Source organism: Vidua chalybeata, chromosome 3 (genome assembly GCF_026979565.1).
Source record: "Vidua chalybeata isolate OUT-0048 chromosome 3, bVidCha1 merged haplotype, whole genome shotgun sequence".
Classification (NCBI taxonomy): Eukaryota; Metazoa; Chordata; class Aves; order Passeriformes; family Viduidae; genus Vidua; species Vidua chalybeata.
In genome coordinates, this window is record NC_071532.1 from 112,586,428 (window position 1) to 112,603,697 (window position 17,270).

The 17,270-nt window shown below is 54.5% G+C and overlaps 1 protein-coding gene across 1 annotated transcript in view; it reads left to right on the forward strand.

The window, feature by feature from the left end:
- Nucleotides 1–17,270, forward strand: part of OTOF (otoferlin) — a 218,906-nt gene that overhangs the window by 5,926 nt on the left and 195,710 nt on the right. The window contains exons 2-3 of the mRNA XM_053937555.1: nt 6,385–6,443; nt 10,990–11,078. Coding sequence (XP_053793530.1) covers nt 6,385–6,443; nt 10,990–11,078 — 148 coding nt within the window. The remainder of the gene's footprint in view (nt 1–6,384; nt 6,444–10,989; nt 11,079–17,270) is intronic.

A 17,270-nucleotide genomic window follows, 5' to 3' on the forward strand; every position in this document is an offset into this window, starting at 1 on the left:
GAGAGGGATTTGGGGGAGAGGGATTTGGGGGAGAGGGATTTGGGGATGAGGGATTTGGAGGAGAGCGATTTGGGGGAGAGGGATTTGGGGGAGAGGGATTTGGGGGAGAGGGATTTGGGGGAGAGAAATTTGGGGCGAGAGAACTGGGGCGAGGGATTTGGGGATGAGGGATTTCGGAGATTGGATTTGGGGGATTGGGATTTGGAGGAGCGGGATTTTGGGGGAGAGGGATTGGGGGAGAGGGATTTGGGGATGGGGGATTTGGGGGAGAGGGATTTGGGGATGAGGGATTTGGGGAGAGGAATTTGGGGGAGAGGGATTTGGGGATCAGAATTTGGGGGATCAGGAACTGGGGATTGGGAATTGAGGGAGAGGGATTGGGAGGCAGGAATTGGGGGGAGAGGGATTTGGGGACCGGGTTTGGGGATAGGTGGAGCAGGATTTGGGGAGTGGGATTTGGGGGACAGGAATTGGGGACAGGATTTAGAGGGCAGGATTTGGGGGTACAGGATTTGTGGGGCAGGATTTCAGGGAGCGGGATTTGGGGACAGGAATTGGGGGAGTGGATTGGTGGAACAGGATTTGGGAAGCGGGAATTGGGGGACAGGAACTGGGGGAGTGGATTGGGGAAAAAAAATTGGGAAGCAGGATTTGAGGGGCAGGAATTGGGGGGCAGGATTTTGGGGAGGCAGGATTTGGGGTGCAGGAATTGGGAGTGAAGGATTTGAGGGAAAGGATTTGTAGGATCGGGATTTGGGGGATGGAATTCAGGATGGGAATTTGGGAGGGAGATTTTTTGGGGCAGCGTTTGAGGGGCAGGATTGGTGGAGCAGGATTTGGGAAGCGGGAATTGGGGGACAGGAACTGGGGGAGTGGATTGGGGAAAAAATTTGGGAAGCAGGATTTGAGGGGCAGGAATTGGGAGGCAGGATTTTGGGGAGGCGGGATTTGGGGTGCAGGAATTGGGAGAGAAGGATTTGAGGGAAAGGATTTGGAGGATCGGGATTTGGGGGGTGGATTTGAAGGGCAGGAATTGGGGGGCAGGATTTTGGGGAGGCAGGATTTGGGGTGCAGGAATTGGGAGTGAAGGATTTGAGGGAAAGGATTTGGAGGATCGGGATTTGGGGGATGGAATTCAGGATGGGAATTTGGGAGCGGGATTTTTGGGGGCAGCGTTTGAGGGGCAGGATTGGTGGAGCAGGATTTGGGAAGCGGGAATTGGGGGACAGGAACTGGGGCAGTGGATTGGGGAAAAAATTTGGGAAGCAGGATTTGAGGGGCAGGAATTGGGAGGCAGGATTTTGGGGAGGCGGGATTTGGGGTGCAGGAATTGGGAGAGAAGGATTTGAGGGAAAGGATTTGGAGGATCGGGATTTGGGGGTGGATTTGAAGGGCAGGAATTGGGGGGCAGGATTTTGGGGAGGCAGGATTTGGGGTGCAGGAATTGGGAGAGAAGGATTTGAGGGAAAGGATTTGGAGGATCAGGATATGGGGGATGGAATTCGGGATGGGAATTTGGGAGCGGGATTTTTGGGGACAGGATTTTGGGGGAGCAGGATTTGGGGGTGGAATTTGAGGGACAGGATTTGGGGGTCAGGATTTGTGGGACGGGATTTGGGGACACCCCGCATCCACCCCTGCCTCAGTTTCCCCACGCACGACCCCACGGGTTTTTCCAGGGAAAAGGGGGTGAACTCCCAGGGTGGAATTCCCACCGGGAGCAGGGATCGTGTCCCAGCTGGAATCCGGCTGTGGGATCAAGGGTTTGAAGGATTGAGGCTCCCAAGGAGATCCCAAAGGAATCCTGTCTTTGTTTTGGGATCTGGGAACAGCCTGGATTTTTCCCGAGGATCCCGCAGCTTCCCATTCCCACCGGGATCCGCAGCAGCTCCAAAGATTTCCGTGGGAAGGAGGAAAAATTCTCCCGGGGCTGTGGAAGTTCCGGAGCTTTTCCAAGGCTTGGGAAAGGCTCGGGATGAGATCCCAGCCCTTCCAGAGGCCGGGAATCCATGGAGGGAGAGTGGGATGGGGGCAGGAACAGCGATCCCAGCTCAGAAAGTGAATCCCAGGAATTCCATCCGGCGATCCCAGCTCAGCAGGGGAATTCCAGGAATTCCATCGGGGTGGAAAAGGCGGGAACACAGATCCCAGGTGAATTCCAGGAATTCCATCGGGGTGGAAAAAGTGGGAACAGAGATCCCAGATGAATTCCAGGAATTCCACTGGGGTGGAAAAAGTGGGAACAGAGATCCCAGGTGAATTCCAGGAATTCCATCGGGATCGAAAAGGCGGGAAAAGAGATCCCAGGTGAATTCCAGGAATTCCATCGGGGTGGAAAAAGTGGGAACAGAGATCCCAGGTGAATTCCAGGAATTCCACCAGGGTGGAAAAAGTGGGAACAGAGATCCCAGGTGAATTCCAGGAATTCCATTGGGGTGGAAAAGGCGATTCCAGCTCAGCAGGGGAATTCCAGGAATTCCATTGGGATGGAAAAGGCAGGAACAGAGATCCCAGGTGAATTCCAGGAATTCCATTGGGGTGGAAAAAGTGGGAACAGCGATCCCAGGTGAATTCCAGAAATTCCATCGGGGTGGAAAAGGCAGGAACAAAGATCCCAGCTCAGAAAGTGAATCCCAGGAATTCCATCCGGCAATCCCAGCTCAGCAGGGGAATTCCAAGAATTCCATCAGGATGGAAAAGGCAGGAACAGCGATCCCAGGTGAATTCCAGGAATTCCATCGGGGTGGAAAAGGCGGGAACAGCGATCCCAGGTGAATTCCAGGAATTCCATCGGGGTGGAAAAGGCAGGAACAAAGATCCCAGCTCAGAAAGTGAATCCCAGGAATTCCATCCGGCAATCCCAGCTCAGCAGGGGAATTCCAAGAATTCCATCAGGATGGAAAAGGCAGGAACAGCGATCCCAGGTGAATTCCAGGAATTCCATCGGGGTGGAAAAGGCGGGAACAGCGATCCCAGGTGAATTCCAGGAATTCCATCGGGGTGGAAAAAGTGGGAACAGAGATCCCAACTCAGAAAATGAATCCCAGGAATTCCATCCGGCAATCCCAGCTCAGCAGGGGAATTCCAAGAATTCCATCAGGATGGAAAAGGCAGGAACAGAGATCCCAGGTGAATTCCAGGAATTCCATCGGGGTGGAAAAGGCGGGAACAGAGATCCCAGGTGAATTCCAGGAATTCCATTGGGGTGGAAAAGGTGGGAACAGCGATCCCAGCTCAGAAAGTGAATCCTAGGAATTCCATCCGGCAATCCCAGCTCAGCAGGGGAATTCCAGGAATTCCATCGCCAGCCTGGATCAGCTTTCCCTGCTCTTAACGAGCTCGGGATCATTAACCAGGGATAATTAACCCGCAGCTCCCCGTCGCGCTTCCAGCTCCAAGAAAATCTCTGGAAAGAGGCAGAATTCCAGGAAAATCCAGTGTGGAGCCCTGGGAGATCCCAGATTTCCAGTTCTGGACATTCCCGCTCCTGAATCCAGCCCAAATTCCCAGTGGGACTTTGGGAATGTCGGGATCCGTTCCTGCTTTGGGTCCAGACCGGAAACAGGGAATGGCTTCCACTGGGAAAGGGGAGCTTGGGCTGGGATTTTGGGAAAGAATTCCCGGCTGGGAGGGTGGGGAGGGGCTGGGCTGGAATTCCCGGAGAATCCCTGGATCCCTGGCGGTGTCCCAGGAAAGGCTGGAGCATCCCGGGATGGTGGGATTGGAATGGGATGGGATTGGAGGTCCCTTCCAACCCATTCTGGGATGGAATTCCAAGGAGGGAATTTCCAGGACAGTTGGATCAGGGTCCTGAGGGTTTTCCCTGGTCTTTTCCTCCCACGAATTCCCATGGAAAAGGGGATTTAGTGTCACGCCGGGATGCAGCCAATGCCTGACGCTTCCGGGCGGGAATTCCTTTTTCCCAGGCTCATCCAGGCCCTGGCCAGGAAAATCCAGCTGCTGAAAAGGGGCTGGAAGCAGCTCGGGAAGCAATTCCAGGCGTGGCTGGATCGATCGGGGAAGCGGATCCGGATGGATCCGTCCCTTGGATGTGCCTGGAGAGGGATTTGGGCTCATTCCCTGCTCCAAACCTCGGATCCGCAGGGAGATTCCACTCCAGAGGCTCTCGGCGTTTTCCCAAATTCCCGTTTCCCAACGGGAAATCGAGGGAGCAGCCGGGGAGGGAATTCCAGGGATGATCGCCGGGATCCTCCTGGACACGCAGACGGAATGTTTTTTGGGATGTGGGAGAGCTCTGGGGCTGGAATCCAGGATGGAATCCAGGCTGGAATGTTCCATGGGGACGAGGGGATGGGAAAGATCCGTAAGGACAAACAAGCGGGATGATCCTTCGGGATCTTCCTGGCACGCCGCGGATTCCGACAGCAGCGGGAGGAGGAAAAAGGGAGTTTTCCGTGCTCTTGGAATCATGGAATGATTCGGGATGGAAGGGATCCTAAAGCTCATCCCATTCCACCCCGCTGAGAGCTCCTCCCTCGTTCGGTTTCCCCGGGAATGCTCTGCTGGCCCCTCTCTCCATGGAAATTTGGGAATGCCGCCTGGGAAGCGTCCCGCTGGCTCCTGGTCCTCTCCCAGCGATTCCTTAAATCCCAGATGGAATTTTTGGCTCTTGGGTTGAGCCAAGTCCCAGTGCCCATGGGGATGATTCCTTGGGAATAATTCCTGCCTGGATGCGGCACTCGGGGGCACGGATCAGGGAATGCCAAACTCTGTCCCAGAGGGGTTTTCCAACCGGAATAATTCCATGTTTTCCACGGTTCCTTCCCTCACCAGGGCCCTCATCCTGCCCTGGGGTGGGACAGGATGGATTCCAGGCACACGGACCTGGAATTCCGGGCCTGGAATGCGTCCGGTTGGAGCTCAGTCCCGAAATCCGTTGGGATTCGGCGCCTCTGGAAAAGCTCTGGACCCTTGACCATGGAATAAGGAGCCCTCTCCCAGCTCCGGGAGCTGGGTATTCCTCATTCCCCTGGTTTTCCTGGATCCCTGAGCCTGGCACAGGGATTCCCGGCCCCATCCCGGCCCCATCCGGCAGCGCATCCCGAGGGATCCGCCGGAGCTCCCGGGTGGGAGAGGAAGGAGCGAAATCCGGGACAAAGCATTCCCGAGGCTGGCGTGGGAAGTGGCGCTGCTCCTCCTCTCCTGGGAATCCCGGGAGCCGCAGCGTTTTCCAGACGGGGGAAACTGAGGCACAGATGGAATTCCGGATCCACGGGAGCAGCCGGGGAGGGCGGGCGGTGGATCCCCCTCTGGAAGTGGAGGGAAAAGATGGATCCCGTGGCCAAAATCCACTCCCAAGATCCTGGAATGTCAGGGATTCCTCTCCATCCACAGCTTGGGATTTGGCTCCCACATTCCCAAGGGATCCAGAGCTTTCAGCTTTGCCTTTGTCCCGGTTTTCCATCAGGGATTTGGGAATGGGATCCCAATCCATTCCCATCCATTCCATTCCAAATCCATTCCAAATCCTGGAGGCTCCAAAGGGCTCCCGGATCCGTCGCGGTCCCGTTTCTCCCCCTCTTTGTTCTGCACGCGGAAAAAAAAATAGGGATGACTCCAGGATTTTCTGGGAATTCCGTCTTTTCAGCCTGGCTTTGGGTGGATGCATTCCATGGCCAAAATCTGCTCCCAGAATCCTGGAATGGCAGGGATTCCTCTCCATCCACAGCTTTGGATTTGGCTCCCACAATCCCAAGGAATCCTGTGAGGATCCAGAGATTCCAGCTTTGCCTTTAGGATTGTCCCGGTTTTCCATCAGGGATTTGGGAATGGGATCAAATCCTGGAGGCTCCAAAGGGCTCCCGGATCTGTCGTGGTTCCGTTTCTCCCCGTCCTTGTTCCGCATATGGAAAAAAGTAGGGATGACTCCAGGATTTTCTGCGAATTCCGGCTTTTCAGGCTGGCTTTGGGGAAAAGGCAGGAAAATGGGGAATTATCATCACCTGGCCCATTTCTTGGGAAGCTCCAGCAGGATCTGAGCTCTGCTCCATGGGAATTCCCACCTCACCCCGGCTTAATTGCGTTTGTGTCCGGGGCTAATTAGGGAGCCGGGGTTTAATGGATCATGAAGAGCTGCCAGGAGAGAATTCCTCTCGGGAATGGGGCCGGGAAACGAGGGATAACACTCACGGATACCTCCTGGAGAACCGGCGGATAACGATTCCGCCGTCAGGAAAAGTCCGGGATGCTCCCGGATTGGGAAGGGCTGGAGCAGGGAAGCGCCGCAGGATCCAGGGGCCTCTCCCAGGAGGTGGAATTCCCCTGGAGTTTTTCCATCCGGCTGTTCCCAAATCCCAAAATCCCAGGCTCTCCCAGGCTCTCCCAGCCCTTTTCCCACCTGTTTTCCCTCTTTTTCCTCTCCAGGACTTTCCTTCTACACCCGAGTGCTGGAAAACTGTGAGGACGAGGCCAAGTTTGACGAGGTAGGAGAAGTTTTCCGTCCTTTTCATCCCAAAAATCCCACTTGCTTTCCCGGGATTCCCTGTCTGGGTGAAGACCCAGGATTCCCAGTCCTGGTGAAATCCCTGTTCCCAGTTTTTCTTGGCATCTTCCTTGCCTGCTCCAAGGTTTCTCCTGGCAGGGGCCAAATGGGATTCCTGGCTGGACACAGGTGGGGAAAATCCCTATGGAATTTTCCAGGGTGGGGGGGATAAATTAAAAACATAAAATTTTCCATGTTTTCTGCATGGAATTTCAGGAAAAAAATTCAATTTGCCCAAGCCGGGAAAATCCCGCTGGGATTTTGGCTCCATTTTCCTTTGTCCCGGGAGGAAAAAGTTGGGCTTTTCCCCCTCCATGAAATTCCTTCTTTTTCCTTCAGGCACAGAATTCCCAGAGGAGCTGAGGCTGCCCCTGGACCCCTGGAAGTGTCCAAGGAAAATCCTTGGAGCAACCTGGGACAGGGGAAATTTCCCTGCCCATGGAATGGGATGGGATTGAAGTTCCCTTCCCACCCAAACCATCTCGTGAACAATTCCAGGGCTGGAACATCCCAAATTTTTGGGAATTTTCCCCCCTCCAAGCCCCGCCCGACTCCGTCTCCCACCACCCACTCCGTTGCTCCCTGTGGGGTTTTTTGTCCCCTCTCCCAATCCACCACGTTCTGCTGGAAAACTGTATTTGGGAATGGTTGGGATCGTGTTTGGATCAGGAGCCGTGTCCAGCCCGGAATTCCAGAAATTTCAGGGAAGCAAATCCCGCCTGAATTCCAGAAATTTCAGAAATTTCAGGGAAGCAAATCCCGCCTGAAGCAGCCACAGGCTCCGCGAGGCCATGGAGGCATTCCTGGATCAAATCCTTCCTGCTGGGGGGATATCCAGGGAATCTCCGCCCTCCTGTGTGGGCACGGGGAATTCCCGGGAATATTTGGAGCTCAAACCACTTGGATTATCCATGGCAGATCCCAAATCCTGGAGCAGGAGGCGGGGTCGGGCTTTGCTTCCCGGGAACAGGGACAGGACAGGGGGAACGGCCTCAGGCTGTGCCAGGGAATTTGAGGCTGGATTTTGGGAACAATTCCTCCATGGAAAGGGCGGCCAGGCCTCAGAAGGGGCTCCCGGGGAGGTTTGGAGTCCCCACCCCTGGAGGTTTCCAAGGAATTCCAGGATGTGGCACTGCAGGAATTGCCCTATTCCCACATCTTGGATCCGACGATCCCAGGGGGCTTTACCGACCTCGATAATCCCTGGATCCTGTGATCTCAGAGCTGAGAAAATCCACGTGAATTCCCTCTTTTCCTGCCCCCCTCTTCCCATGAATCAGGATCCAGATTCGGATTTCGTTCCCCTGCGGTTTCCATCGGTTTGGTTCCGCTCCGTTTCTGCTTTCCAGTTATTTTTCTCCTTCATTCCTTAAGGAATTCTGCAAGCCCTCTGCTGCCGCGGAGCCTGCTGGATATTCCAGATCCTGGAAAATCCCAGAGGCTGCGCACAGCTCCCTAATTCATCGGGAATGTTCGCATTCCGGGCTGCGTCCCGAAGGATTTCACCTCCAAAGGGCTTTTCCGGGAGATCCCCCGCAGCCTGGGAGGGAAGGGAATCTCTGGGAATGAAGGAGCCCAAATTCCTCGGAGCTGAAGTTTCCCGGGATCATTTCGGGCAGGCCCTGAGGCACGAGCTGCTCCCCTCAATTCCAGGAAACACAAACCATGGAATCGTGGAATTCTGGGTGGGAAGAGACCTTAAAACTCTTCCCATTCCGTGGGCAGGGACACCTTTCCTGATCCCAGGTTATTCCAAGCCCTGTCCAGCCTGGCCTTGGACACTTCCAGGGTTCCAGGGGCAGCCACGGCTTCTCTGGGAATTCTGTGCCAGAGCCTTCCCAGTTTCCCATTGCTTTTTTTTTTTTCCCCAGCACTTGGAAAACCCCTTGGATCAAGCTGTGGCTCCAGCCACGACTTTTCCAGACTTATTTTCCCCCCTTTTTCCTTTGGCAAACGCCATCCCAGAATTTAGTGAATCCCTGGACGCCGTTCCCCAGGATTGCTGCCGCTTCCTCTGCCTTTCCTTGGGTTTGGAGTGGATTTCCTGGGATTTGGTAGATCCCAAAGCACATCCAGCCCCTTTTGGGTGGAGGTGACAAGGGACCAGGCTGGGAAAATTCCCATTTTTTTTTCCCTCCTCTCTCTGGGAAAAGGAACCGAGGGCCGCTGGTGCAGAGCCCTGAAAAGTGGGAATAGGACCATTCCTCCAGCCAGAGGGAAATTCCTGAAGAATTCCTTCCTGGAAAAGGCTGTCCAGTGGTGGAATTCCCAGAGGGATTTCGGTCCACGTGGATGTGGGGAGATGGACCAAGGGAGGCCCCGGCAGCGCTGGGAATTCTTGGATTTGGGGATCTCCAAGGATTTTTCCAACCTAAACACCTTGATTCCGTAACCTTGGGATTGCCGGGTGATTTTATCACCGGATCCAATCCCTGGAGCATCAAAACATTTGGGAAAAAAACAAGGAGAAAGCAGGGGGAGGACTGAATTCCATCCCCACATGGAGAGCTCGGGATAAATCCTGCGGCAGGATCCGGAGCGGCGCCGGATCCGTTGGGGCCGTTTCCCATTCCCCTTTTCTATTCCAGTAATTTTTCCTTTGCGTCCTTGACTCTGCAGACCAATTAAAACCGGGAATAAATAGCTCGGGAATTGCTGAGGAGGCACCGGTTCCTTCCTGGGAATTTGCTGGATGAGCAAATTCTCTTCCCATGGATTTCAATTCCGCTCTGCTGCTCCTGGGAGGGATCCTGGATCCCGGAGGATCCGCTGCCTCTGGCACATTCCCGACCTGGGATGCTCCAGGAGTGGCTTGGGATGCTGGGATTTGGGAGGTCCTGGGGCTTGGAAAACCGGGAATTCAGGGGGTTGGGCTGACAGAGGGATTTGCCGTGGGAAGGGGAAAAAAAAAATAGGAAAGGGATCATATTTTATGGAATCATGGAATGGTTTGGGTGGGGAGGGAATTTAAGGATCATCCAATTCCAACCCTGACACCTCCCACTACCCCAGGGTGATCCAGCCTTTCCTGGGACACTGCCAGGGATCCAGGGATGCTCTGGGAAATCCAGCCCAGCCGGGAACCCCTTCCCAAGATCCCAAAATCCCAAGCTCCCCTTTCCCACTGGAAGCCATTCCCTGGCTCCTGGCCCTCCAGCCCTTCCCCAAATTCCAGCTCTCCTGGAGTCCCTTTGGGATCGGGAAGCGGCTCCGAGGATTCCCTGGATCCTTCCCTGATCCAGGTGAACATTCCCAGCTCTCCCAGCCTGGCTCAGTATTCCCCTCCTCATCCAATGTCTGTATTTGTATTTTCCATGTGTGAATCCATGGAATAGTTGGCACTGGGCACATCCTAAGTGACATCCCTGTAAAACCTTTTTCCTGGGAAAAGCCGCCTTTTTCCTGGGAAAAGCCACCTTTTTTTCCTGGGAAAAGCCACATTTTTCCTGGGAAAAGCCACATTTTTCCTGGGAAAAGCCGCCTTTCTCCATCCCCATCCCCTCCACTGCCTCTCCCTGGAACACTCCTGGCTCATCCCTCTCCTCCTTTTCCCAAAAAACTCCTGGATCATCCTTGTCCTTTTTTCCTGAACGCGCCTGGTTCCTCTCACTCCTTTTCCCAAAAAATCCTGGCTCTTCCCTTTCCTTTTCCCAGCTGATCCTGGCTCGTCCATCTCCTTTTCCCAAATCCCTCCTGGCTCTTCCCTTTCCTTTTCCCAGCTGATCCTGGCTCATCTCTCTCTTCCTTTTCCCAAAATCCTCTTGGATCTGCCTTCCCCTTTTCCCAACTGGCTTGTCCATCTCCTCCTTTTCCCAACTAATCTTTGCTCATCCCTCTCCTCCTTTTCCCAAAATCCTCTCAGCTCCTCATTTCCCCATCCAATCCTGCCTCATCCCTCTCCTCCTTTTCCCAATGAATCTTTGCTCATCCCTCTCTTCCTTTTCCCAAAATCCTCTCAGCTCCTCCTCTTCCCGACCAATCCTGGCTCATCCATCTCTTCCTTTTCCCAAAATGATCCTGGCTCATCCCTCTCCTCCTTTCCCCAAAAAACTCCTGGATTATCCTTGTCCTTCTTTTCCTGAACTCTCCTGATTCCTCTCTCTCCTTTTCCCAACCAATCCTGGCTCACCCCTCTCCTCCTTTTCCCAAAATCCTCTTGGCTCCTCCTTTTCCCAATGAATCTTTGCTCATCCAACTCCTCCTTTTTCCAATGAATCTTTGCTCATCCCTCTCTTCCTTTTCCCAAAATCCTGTCAGCTCCTCCTTTTCCCGACCAGTCCTGCCTCATCCCTCTCCTCCTTTTCCCAAAATGCTCTTGGCTCATCCCTCTTCTCCTTTTCCCAAAATGCTCTTGGCTCATCCCTCTTCTCCTTTTCCCAAAATTCTCTTAGCTCATCCCTCCCCTCCTTTTCCCAACCAATCTTTGCCCATCCCTCTCCTCCTTTTCCCAAAACGCTCCCGGCTCATCCCTCTCCTCCTTTTCCCAGACTTTCCGCTGGCCGGTGGCGACCAACATCGACGGGAATGAGATCCTGGAGATCCAAGTGTTCAACTACAGCAAGGTCTTCACCAACCGGTGAGTCCCTCCTTCCCACGGCCCACACGGATCCCATCCCGCGGGAAGAGGCAGCTCCGCTTCCCTTCGGAGGCGGGAGGGCGAGGAATGCGCCCGCTGGAGTTTCCCGGGAATTTTCGGTGCCGTGCGAGCGGCTCGGGGGGGGGGGGGGGTTGAGGAATTCACCCCAGGAATTCTGTGGTGCTCGGCACTGAGTTTATCCCAAATTGTGCCGTTTGTTTCCAAAATTTCCGTGTTCTGAAGGAAACTGGAGTTTTTTTTTGGTGGATTGTCCAGGTGGAAGTTGATGCCGGAATGTGTTTTACCGGATTTTCCAAGTGCTGCGGGTGTTGGATTGATTGTGCCCAGGGAAATTGGAGATGCCCCATCCCTGGAAGTGTCCAGGGAAAGGTTGGATGAGGCTTGGAGCCACCTGGGAGAGTGGGAAGTGCTGGGCTTGGAATGGGATGGGATTTAAGGTCCCTTCCCACATGGATCCAGGAGGACACCTGGATCAGGGAAGGATCCAGGGAATCCTCAGAGCTGCTTCCCGATCCCAAAGGGGCTCCAGGAGAGCTGGAATTTGGGAAGGGCTGGAGGGCCAGGAGCCAGGGAATGGCTTCCAGTGGGAAAGGGGAGCTTGGGATTTTGGGATCTTGGGAAGGAATTCCCGGCTGGGCAGGAATTCCCAGAGAATCCCTGGATCCTTGGGAATGCCCAAGGAAAGGCTGGATCACCCTGAGATCGTGGAGGTCTCCCTGGGATTGAAGATCCATGGATCCCACCCAAACCATTCTGGGATTCTGGGATCAAGGGCACTCAGGATCCATCCCAAGGGATTTTTATGGAATTTGGGGATGGAAAAGGGAAGGGAAACCCTTCCTGGAGTCCTGAATTCCCTGTGAAGCCCCTGGATCCTGAAATTCCTTCTCAGAGAAGAGTCAGGATGGGGATGGATCCAATGTCAGGCTGGGAGAGCTGGGAATGTGCAGCTGGATCGGGGAAGGATCCAGGGAATCCTTGGAGCCGCTCCCCAATCCCAAAGGGGCTCCAGGAGAGCTGGAATTTGGGGAAGGGCTGGAGGGGCAGGAGCCAGGGAATGGCTTCCAGTGGGAAAGGGGAGCTTGGGATTTTGAGATCTTGGGAAGGAATTCCCAGCTGGGAGGGTGGGAAGGAGAAGAGAGGAGCTGGTGCTGGGAATGTCGCTCCAGGAATGCTGGGAACATGTGGAATAGGAAATCCCACTAAACCCAGGCAGTGTCAGAATTCCAGCCCATTTTCCTTATCCGGGAATAAATTGGATGAGGTCGTGATGGTTCTGGGAGCATCCCTCCAGGAATGCAGGGAATGTCTGGAACAGGAATTCCCACAAAACCGAGGCAGAGCTGGAATTCCTGCCCATCCTCCAAATCCTCTGGAGGAGGAGGAGGAGGAGAGGAGGGAGAGGCTTGGGAAAGCTGATCCGGGCGCTCCGTGAATAATTCACGAGCAGCTGATGAAGGCCATTGATCAAAGGCCTGGAAAAAGGCGGGATACCTGATCCAGACCCTCCGGAATGACCGGGGAGTCACGTCCCAGCGGCTCCCTTTGTTCCCTGTCCCTGTGGCTGTCACCAGCGGCCAATTCCTGGGAATTTGATCCTTGTTTGGCCTCATCCAGGTGCCTCTGGATCCTGGTGGGTTCATCCCGGCTCCGGAGGGTCCCCGGGAGCATTCCCAGGGTGCTCAGTATCCAAGGAAAAGGGCGGGGTTGGATGAGGGAGAAGCCTCCTAACCCCCCAGATGGGCCACGGCATCCCAAAAATCCTGTCCCCAGCTCCTGGATTGGGAATTTCCAGGCTGGGAATCTCTCCAGGACACATCCAAAGCATCTAGGAGCCAAATCCTGACCGTGGGTCATTCCCAGGTGGAAATTCCCACTGGAAAAGCTCCACAAAAGGGAAGGATCAAAAGTCGTGGGGCTTCCACATCCTGGATAAAACCTGGGAGATTCCCATGGCACGGAATAATCCATCCAATCCCATCCCGGAAAATCCTGGTGTGAGGAGGGATGACCTGGGTGGGAATACCGGGATCCTGCTGGAATTCAGGCATTTTCCGTGGTCTCCTGGTCCCCTGGGAGACCTTCAGAACCCCTCCGGGATGGGAGAAAATCCCTGGGATGTTCTCCCATGGTTCCAGGCCCCGGGAGAGGCTGGATGGAGGAAATTTGAGATCCCAAATTTTTTTTGGAGGGACTTGAGCAGGAAAAGCCACCCCGGGGCACTCCTGAGGGATGTGGGAATGGGAAGATCCAGGAAAAAAAAGCAGAGGCACATCCAGGGATGAATCCGAGAGGCAGCCGTGATCCAGCGGCTACGGAGCATCATCCCTGTGGCCCCATTCCCAAACTTTTGGGACAGCCCGGCCCAGCCTTTCCGAGCAGGTTTTCCTTGTGCAGAAAACAGGGATAACACACCGGGCGGAGATCCCAATCCTTAAGGAACGCGCACAAAAACCCGGGAGCTTTTGCTCCAAGGGGTTCCATCTCCTCCTTGTCCCTGTTTTCCTCCGGGACCTGGCCAAAGGCCCAAAGCCACGTTCCAAACCCGGAGCAGAGCTAATTTTCCTACGGAAAACCGATCCCGCGGAGGAGAGGAGGCGGGAGCTGCTCCGTTACCTGGCAGGGAGGCAACGATCCGGATTGCGAAGGGTTAAATCCATCCCGGGAGTCTCCGGGATGGAAACGGAGCTTGGTCCCGGTCTTTGTTCTTCTCCAGCCGTGGAGATCCTGGCACAGCTCGAGTCCTTTGTGTCTCCGGAGGGATCCTCCTTTCATCCACGGAAAATTATCCGGAAAATCATCCGCGGAAAATTACCTGGGAAATCATCCACGGAAAATTATCCGGAAAATCATCCATGGAAAATTATCTCCTGCTGGAGCGGGAGAATGGAAAAAATTAACTCAGGAGCTCAGGGAGGGTTCCCTGTTGTCCGACTGCCCTCCCCACACGGAGCAGTTACATGGGATTTCGGGATGGAATTCCTGGCTGTGAGGGGCTGTGATGGAATTCCCAGGGAAGCTGTGGCCGCCCCATCCTTGGAAGTATCCAAAAGAAAAAAAAAAAAGTTGGATGGGGCTTGGAGCAATCTGTGATTGTAGAAGGTTGGGGTTGGAGTGGGATCAGCTTTCAGGTCCTTCCCACCCAAACCATTCCGGAATTCCGTGCTGGAATTCTCGGTGCCCAATCCCTGCCTGCAGCACCCCGGGTGTGTCAGATTTTCGTGGAATTTTTCATTTCCGGATCCAAACTTGGAGCGGCACCGGTCCAAACACGCCCAAATTGCCACTCCAGAAATCTCATCCCGAATCAGATTTCCTGGCGGGATTTTTCCATACCCGGGGCTGGCTTCGCTCGTTATCCTGCTCCACTCGCATTCCAAAGAAAAATAATTTCTGTTTATGGGGAATTTTTGCAAGAGCTTCCTGAAGAAAAAAGGGGGGAAGAACGTGGCTGGAGCAGCTTTTAATACCTGGAGGCTGCTGAGCTGGAGCAGCCGGAGTGTCCCACATTTCTCCAGGTATTCCAGGGGAAAACGAACCCGGAGTAATTACGGGCTCCTGAAAGTGGCGGGAAGGGAATAATTAGCAGGGAAGCGGTTTTGGAAGCTCTAATTCCACGGCACGAGGCAATTCCGGATGAAGCTGCAATTCGGCTGGAGAGGGGAAAAGGGCTCCAGAGCAAGCTCCAGGTAGGAGCTGCAAGAGGAAGGAGCTGGAATTAGCCAGGATTGCCCAAGCAGGGATTTGGAAATCCATGGAAAAGCTGCAGGTTCCAAACTGGAATGGGCACCTTCCACAGGGTGCTCCAAGCCCTGGGGTCCAACCTGTCCTTGGGCACTGCCGTGAGGGTTCAGGAGGATAATTCCCTGGAAAAGGGCCAAAAGGTCTGGAATCCCTCTGCTTTCCTTATCCCACCCTTCCACGGGTGTCGGGAAGTGGGGACCAAACTGGGATAGAGGTGCCAGGATTTGGCCCTTGTTCCCAGGGATGGATGGATCCATGGATGGATGGATCCATGGAGGGATGGATGGATGGATGGATGGATGGATGGATCCATGGATCCACGGATGGAGGTATGGATGGATGGATCCATGGATCCACGGATGGAGGTATGGATGGATGGATCCATGGATCCATGGATGGATGGATGGATGGATGGATGGAGGGATGGATGGATGGATCCATGGATGGAGGGATGGATGGATGGATGGATGGATGAATGGATGGATGGATGGATGGATCCATGGATCCGTGGATAGATGGATCCATGGATGAATAGATGGATCCATGGATGGCTGGAGGGAGGTATGGATGGATCCATGGATGGATGGATGGATGGATGGATGGATGGATGGATGGAGGGATGGATGGATGGATGGATGGATGGATCCATGGATGGAGGTATGGATGGATGGATGGATGGATCCATGGGTGGATGGATGGATCCATGGATCCATGGATCCATGGATCCATGGATGGAGGTATGGATGGATCCATGGATCCATGGCTGGATGGATGGAGATGCCATTCCCAAAAAAGAGCCTCTCCCTGGCTTCGGGAGCAGATCTTGCCCATGGATCCAACAGTACCCAAAGGCTTGAGGGAGCAGAGGAGGAAAAACGGGATTTCCTGGATTGGAGGATGCTCTTGGCACAGACAGGTGGAATATTTGCCCTTGGAAAACTTCAGTGCTGGAAAAGCCTGACCGGATTCATGGGATTCACCATCCCCCAAGTATCCCTGGAATCACCTCAGGCATACAGGAAGCATCCCTGGAAGTTGGGATGCACCACGAGGGCAAAGCCTGGTGCATCCCGAGGTTTGGAGCAACCCAGACTCCCTGATCCCGGGATTTGAGCGAGCTCCAGGTGCGGAACCAGCCTGGCTGGGGTTGGAAACCGGAGCCGCTCCTCAGGGCTGATAAAATTACGGATGACCCAGAAAATTTCCCCTTTTTTTTTCCATCAGCAGAAATGCCAGGGAAGGGAGGGAGCGGGGCCCTGATGAATTATGGAACGCTCGGAAATTGAACGGCTGCACAGGCGAGTCCTGAATTTTTAATTCCGTCTCGCTCGGATCCTGCCGGGGGAGGCGGCTTGGGGAGGATCCGAGGAAGGACAGGAGCGTCTCTGGGAACCTGTGCCAGGGCTCACCACCTCCACAGCCAGGAATTCCTTCCCAGGATCCCGCCTGTCCCTGCCCTCTGCCGCAGGGCTCGGAATGGCTCTGAGTTTTGTCGTGGGTTTCGTCGTGGATTCATGGAATGCTTTGGGTGGGGAAGGGACCTTAAGGATCGTCCCGTTCCGACCTTGACGCCTTCCGCTATCCCAGGGTGCTCCAGCCCGGCCTTGGGCACTGCCAGGGATTCTCTGGGAATTCCAGCCCAGCCCCTCCCAGCCAGGAATTCCTTCCCAAGATCCCACCCCAAGCTCCCTTTTCCCAGTGGGAAGCCATTCCCTGTGTCCTGTCCCTCCAGGCCTTGTCCCCAGTCCCCTCTTCAGCTCTCCTGGAGCCCCTTCAGGCTTGGGAAGGGCTTCTGAGCTCTCCCTGGATCCTTCCCGTCTCCAGCTGGACATTCCCAGCTCTCCCAGTCCTCGGAGCAGCTCCGGGGCCTCCTCTGGGCTCTCTCCAGCAGCTCCAGATCCCGATGTTGGATCCCGGAGCTGGAGCAGCTCTGCAGGGCGGATATTCCAGGAGGAATTTCCTGTTCCTTCCTCAGCCCTCTCCAGGCATTGAGCACCTGGGAGCCAAAAGCTGCTGGATCCACCTGGGATCCTCCTGGATCCACTTGGATCCAAGAGGAGCAGGGAAGCCACCACCACGCCTGGGAATGGTTTGGGTTCCAAACAGGTTGGAAAACAGGGACAGCTGCAGGAATCCAGAGCCTGCAGGCTCCACCCCTGAGGAAAAGCTGGAATTGGCCTGGATGGTCCCTGTGGGGACCGTTCCAGCTCAGGATGTTCCATGGAATAAACCCAAGGAATACTTTCCAAAACAAAAGTGCTGCTGCTCTGGCAGAAAGGGAATAATGTTGTTTTCCAAACCCTGGAATCCAGGTGGATACAGCAGCTTTTTCCTCATCTTGGAGGGGAAGAGGGACGTTTCCATGGGACGCATTATTTCTTCTGGGCTGGGAATTGTGGAGCAAACAAAGGAAAGGTTTTCCTGTTC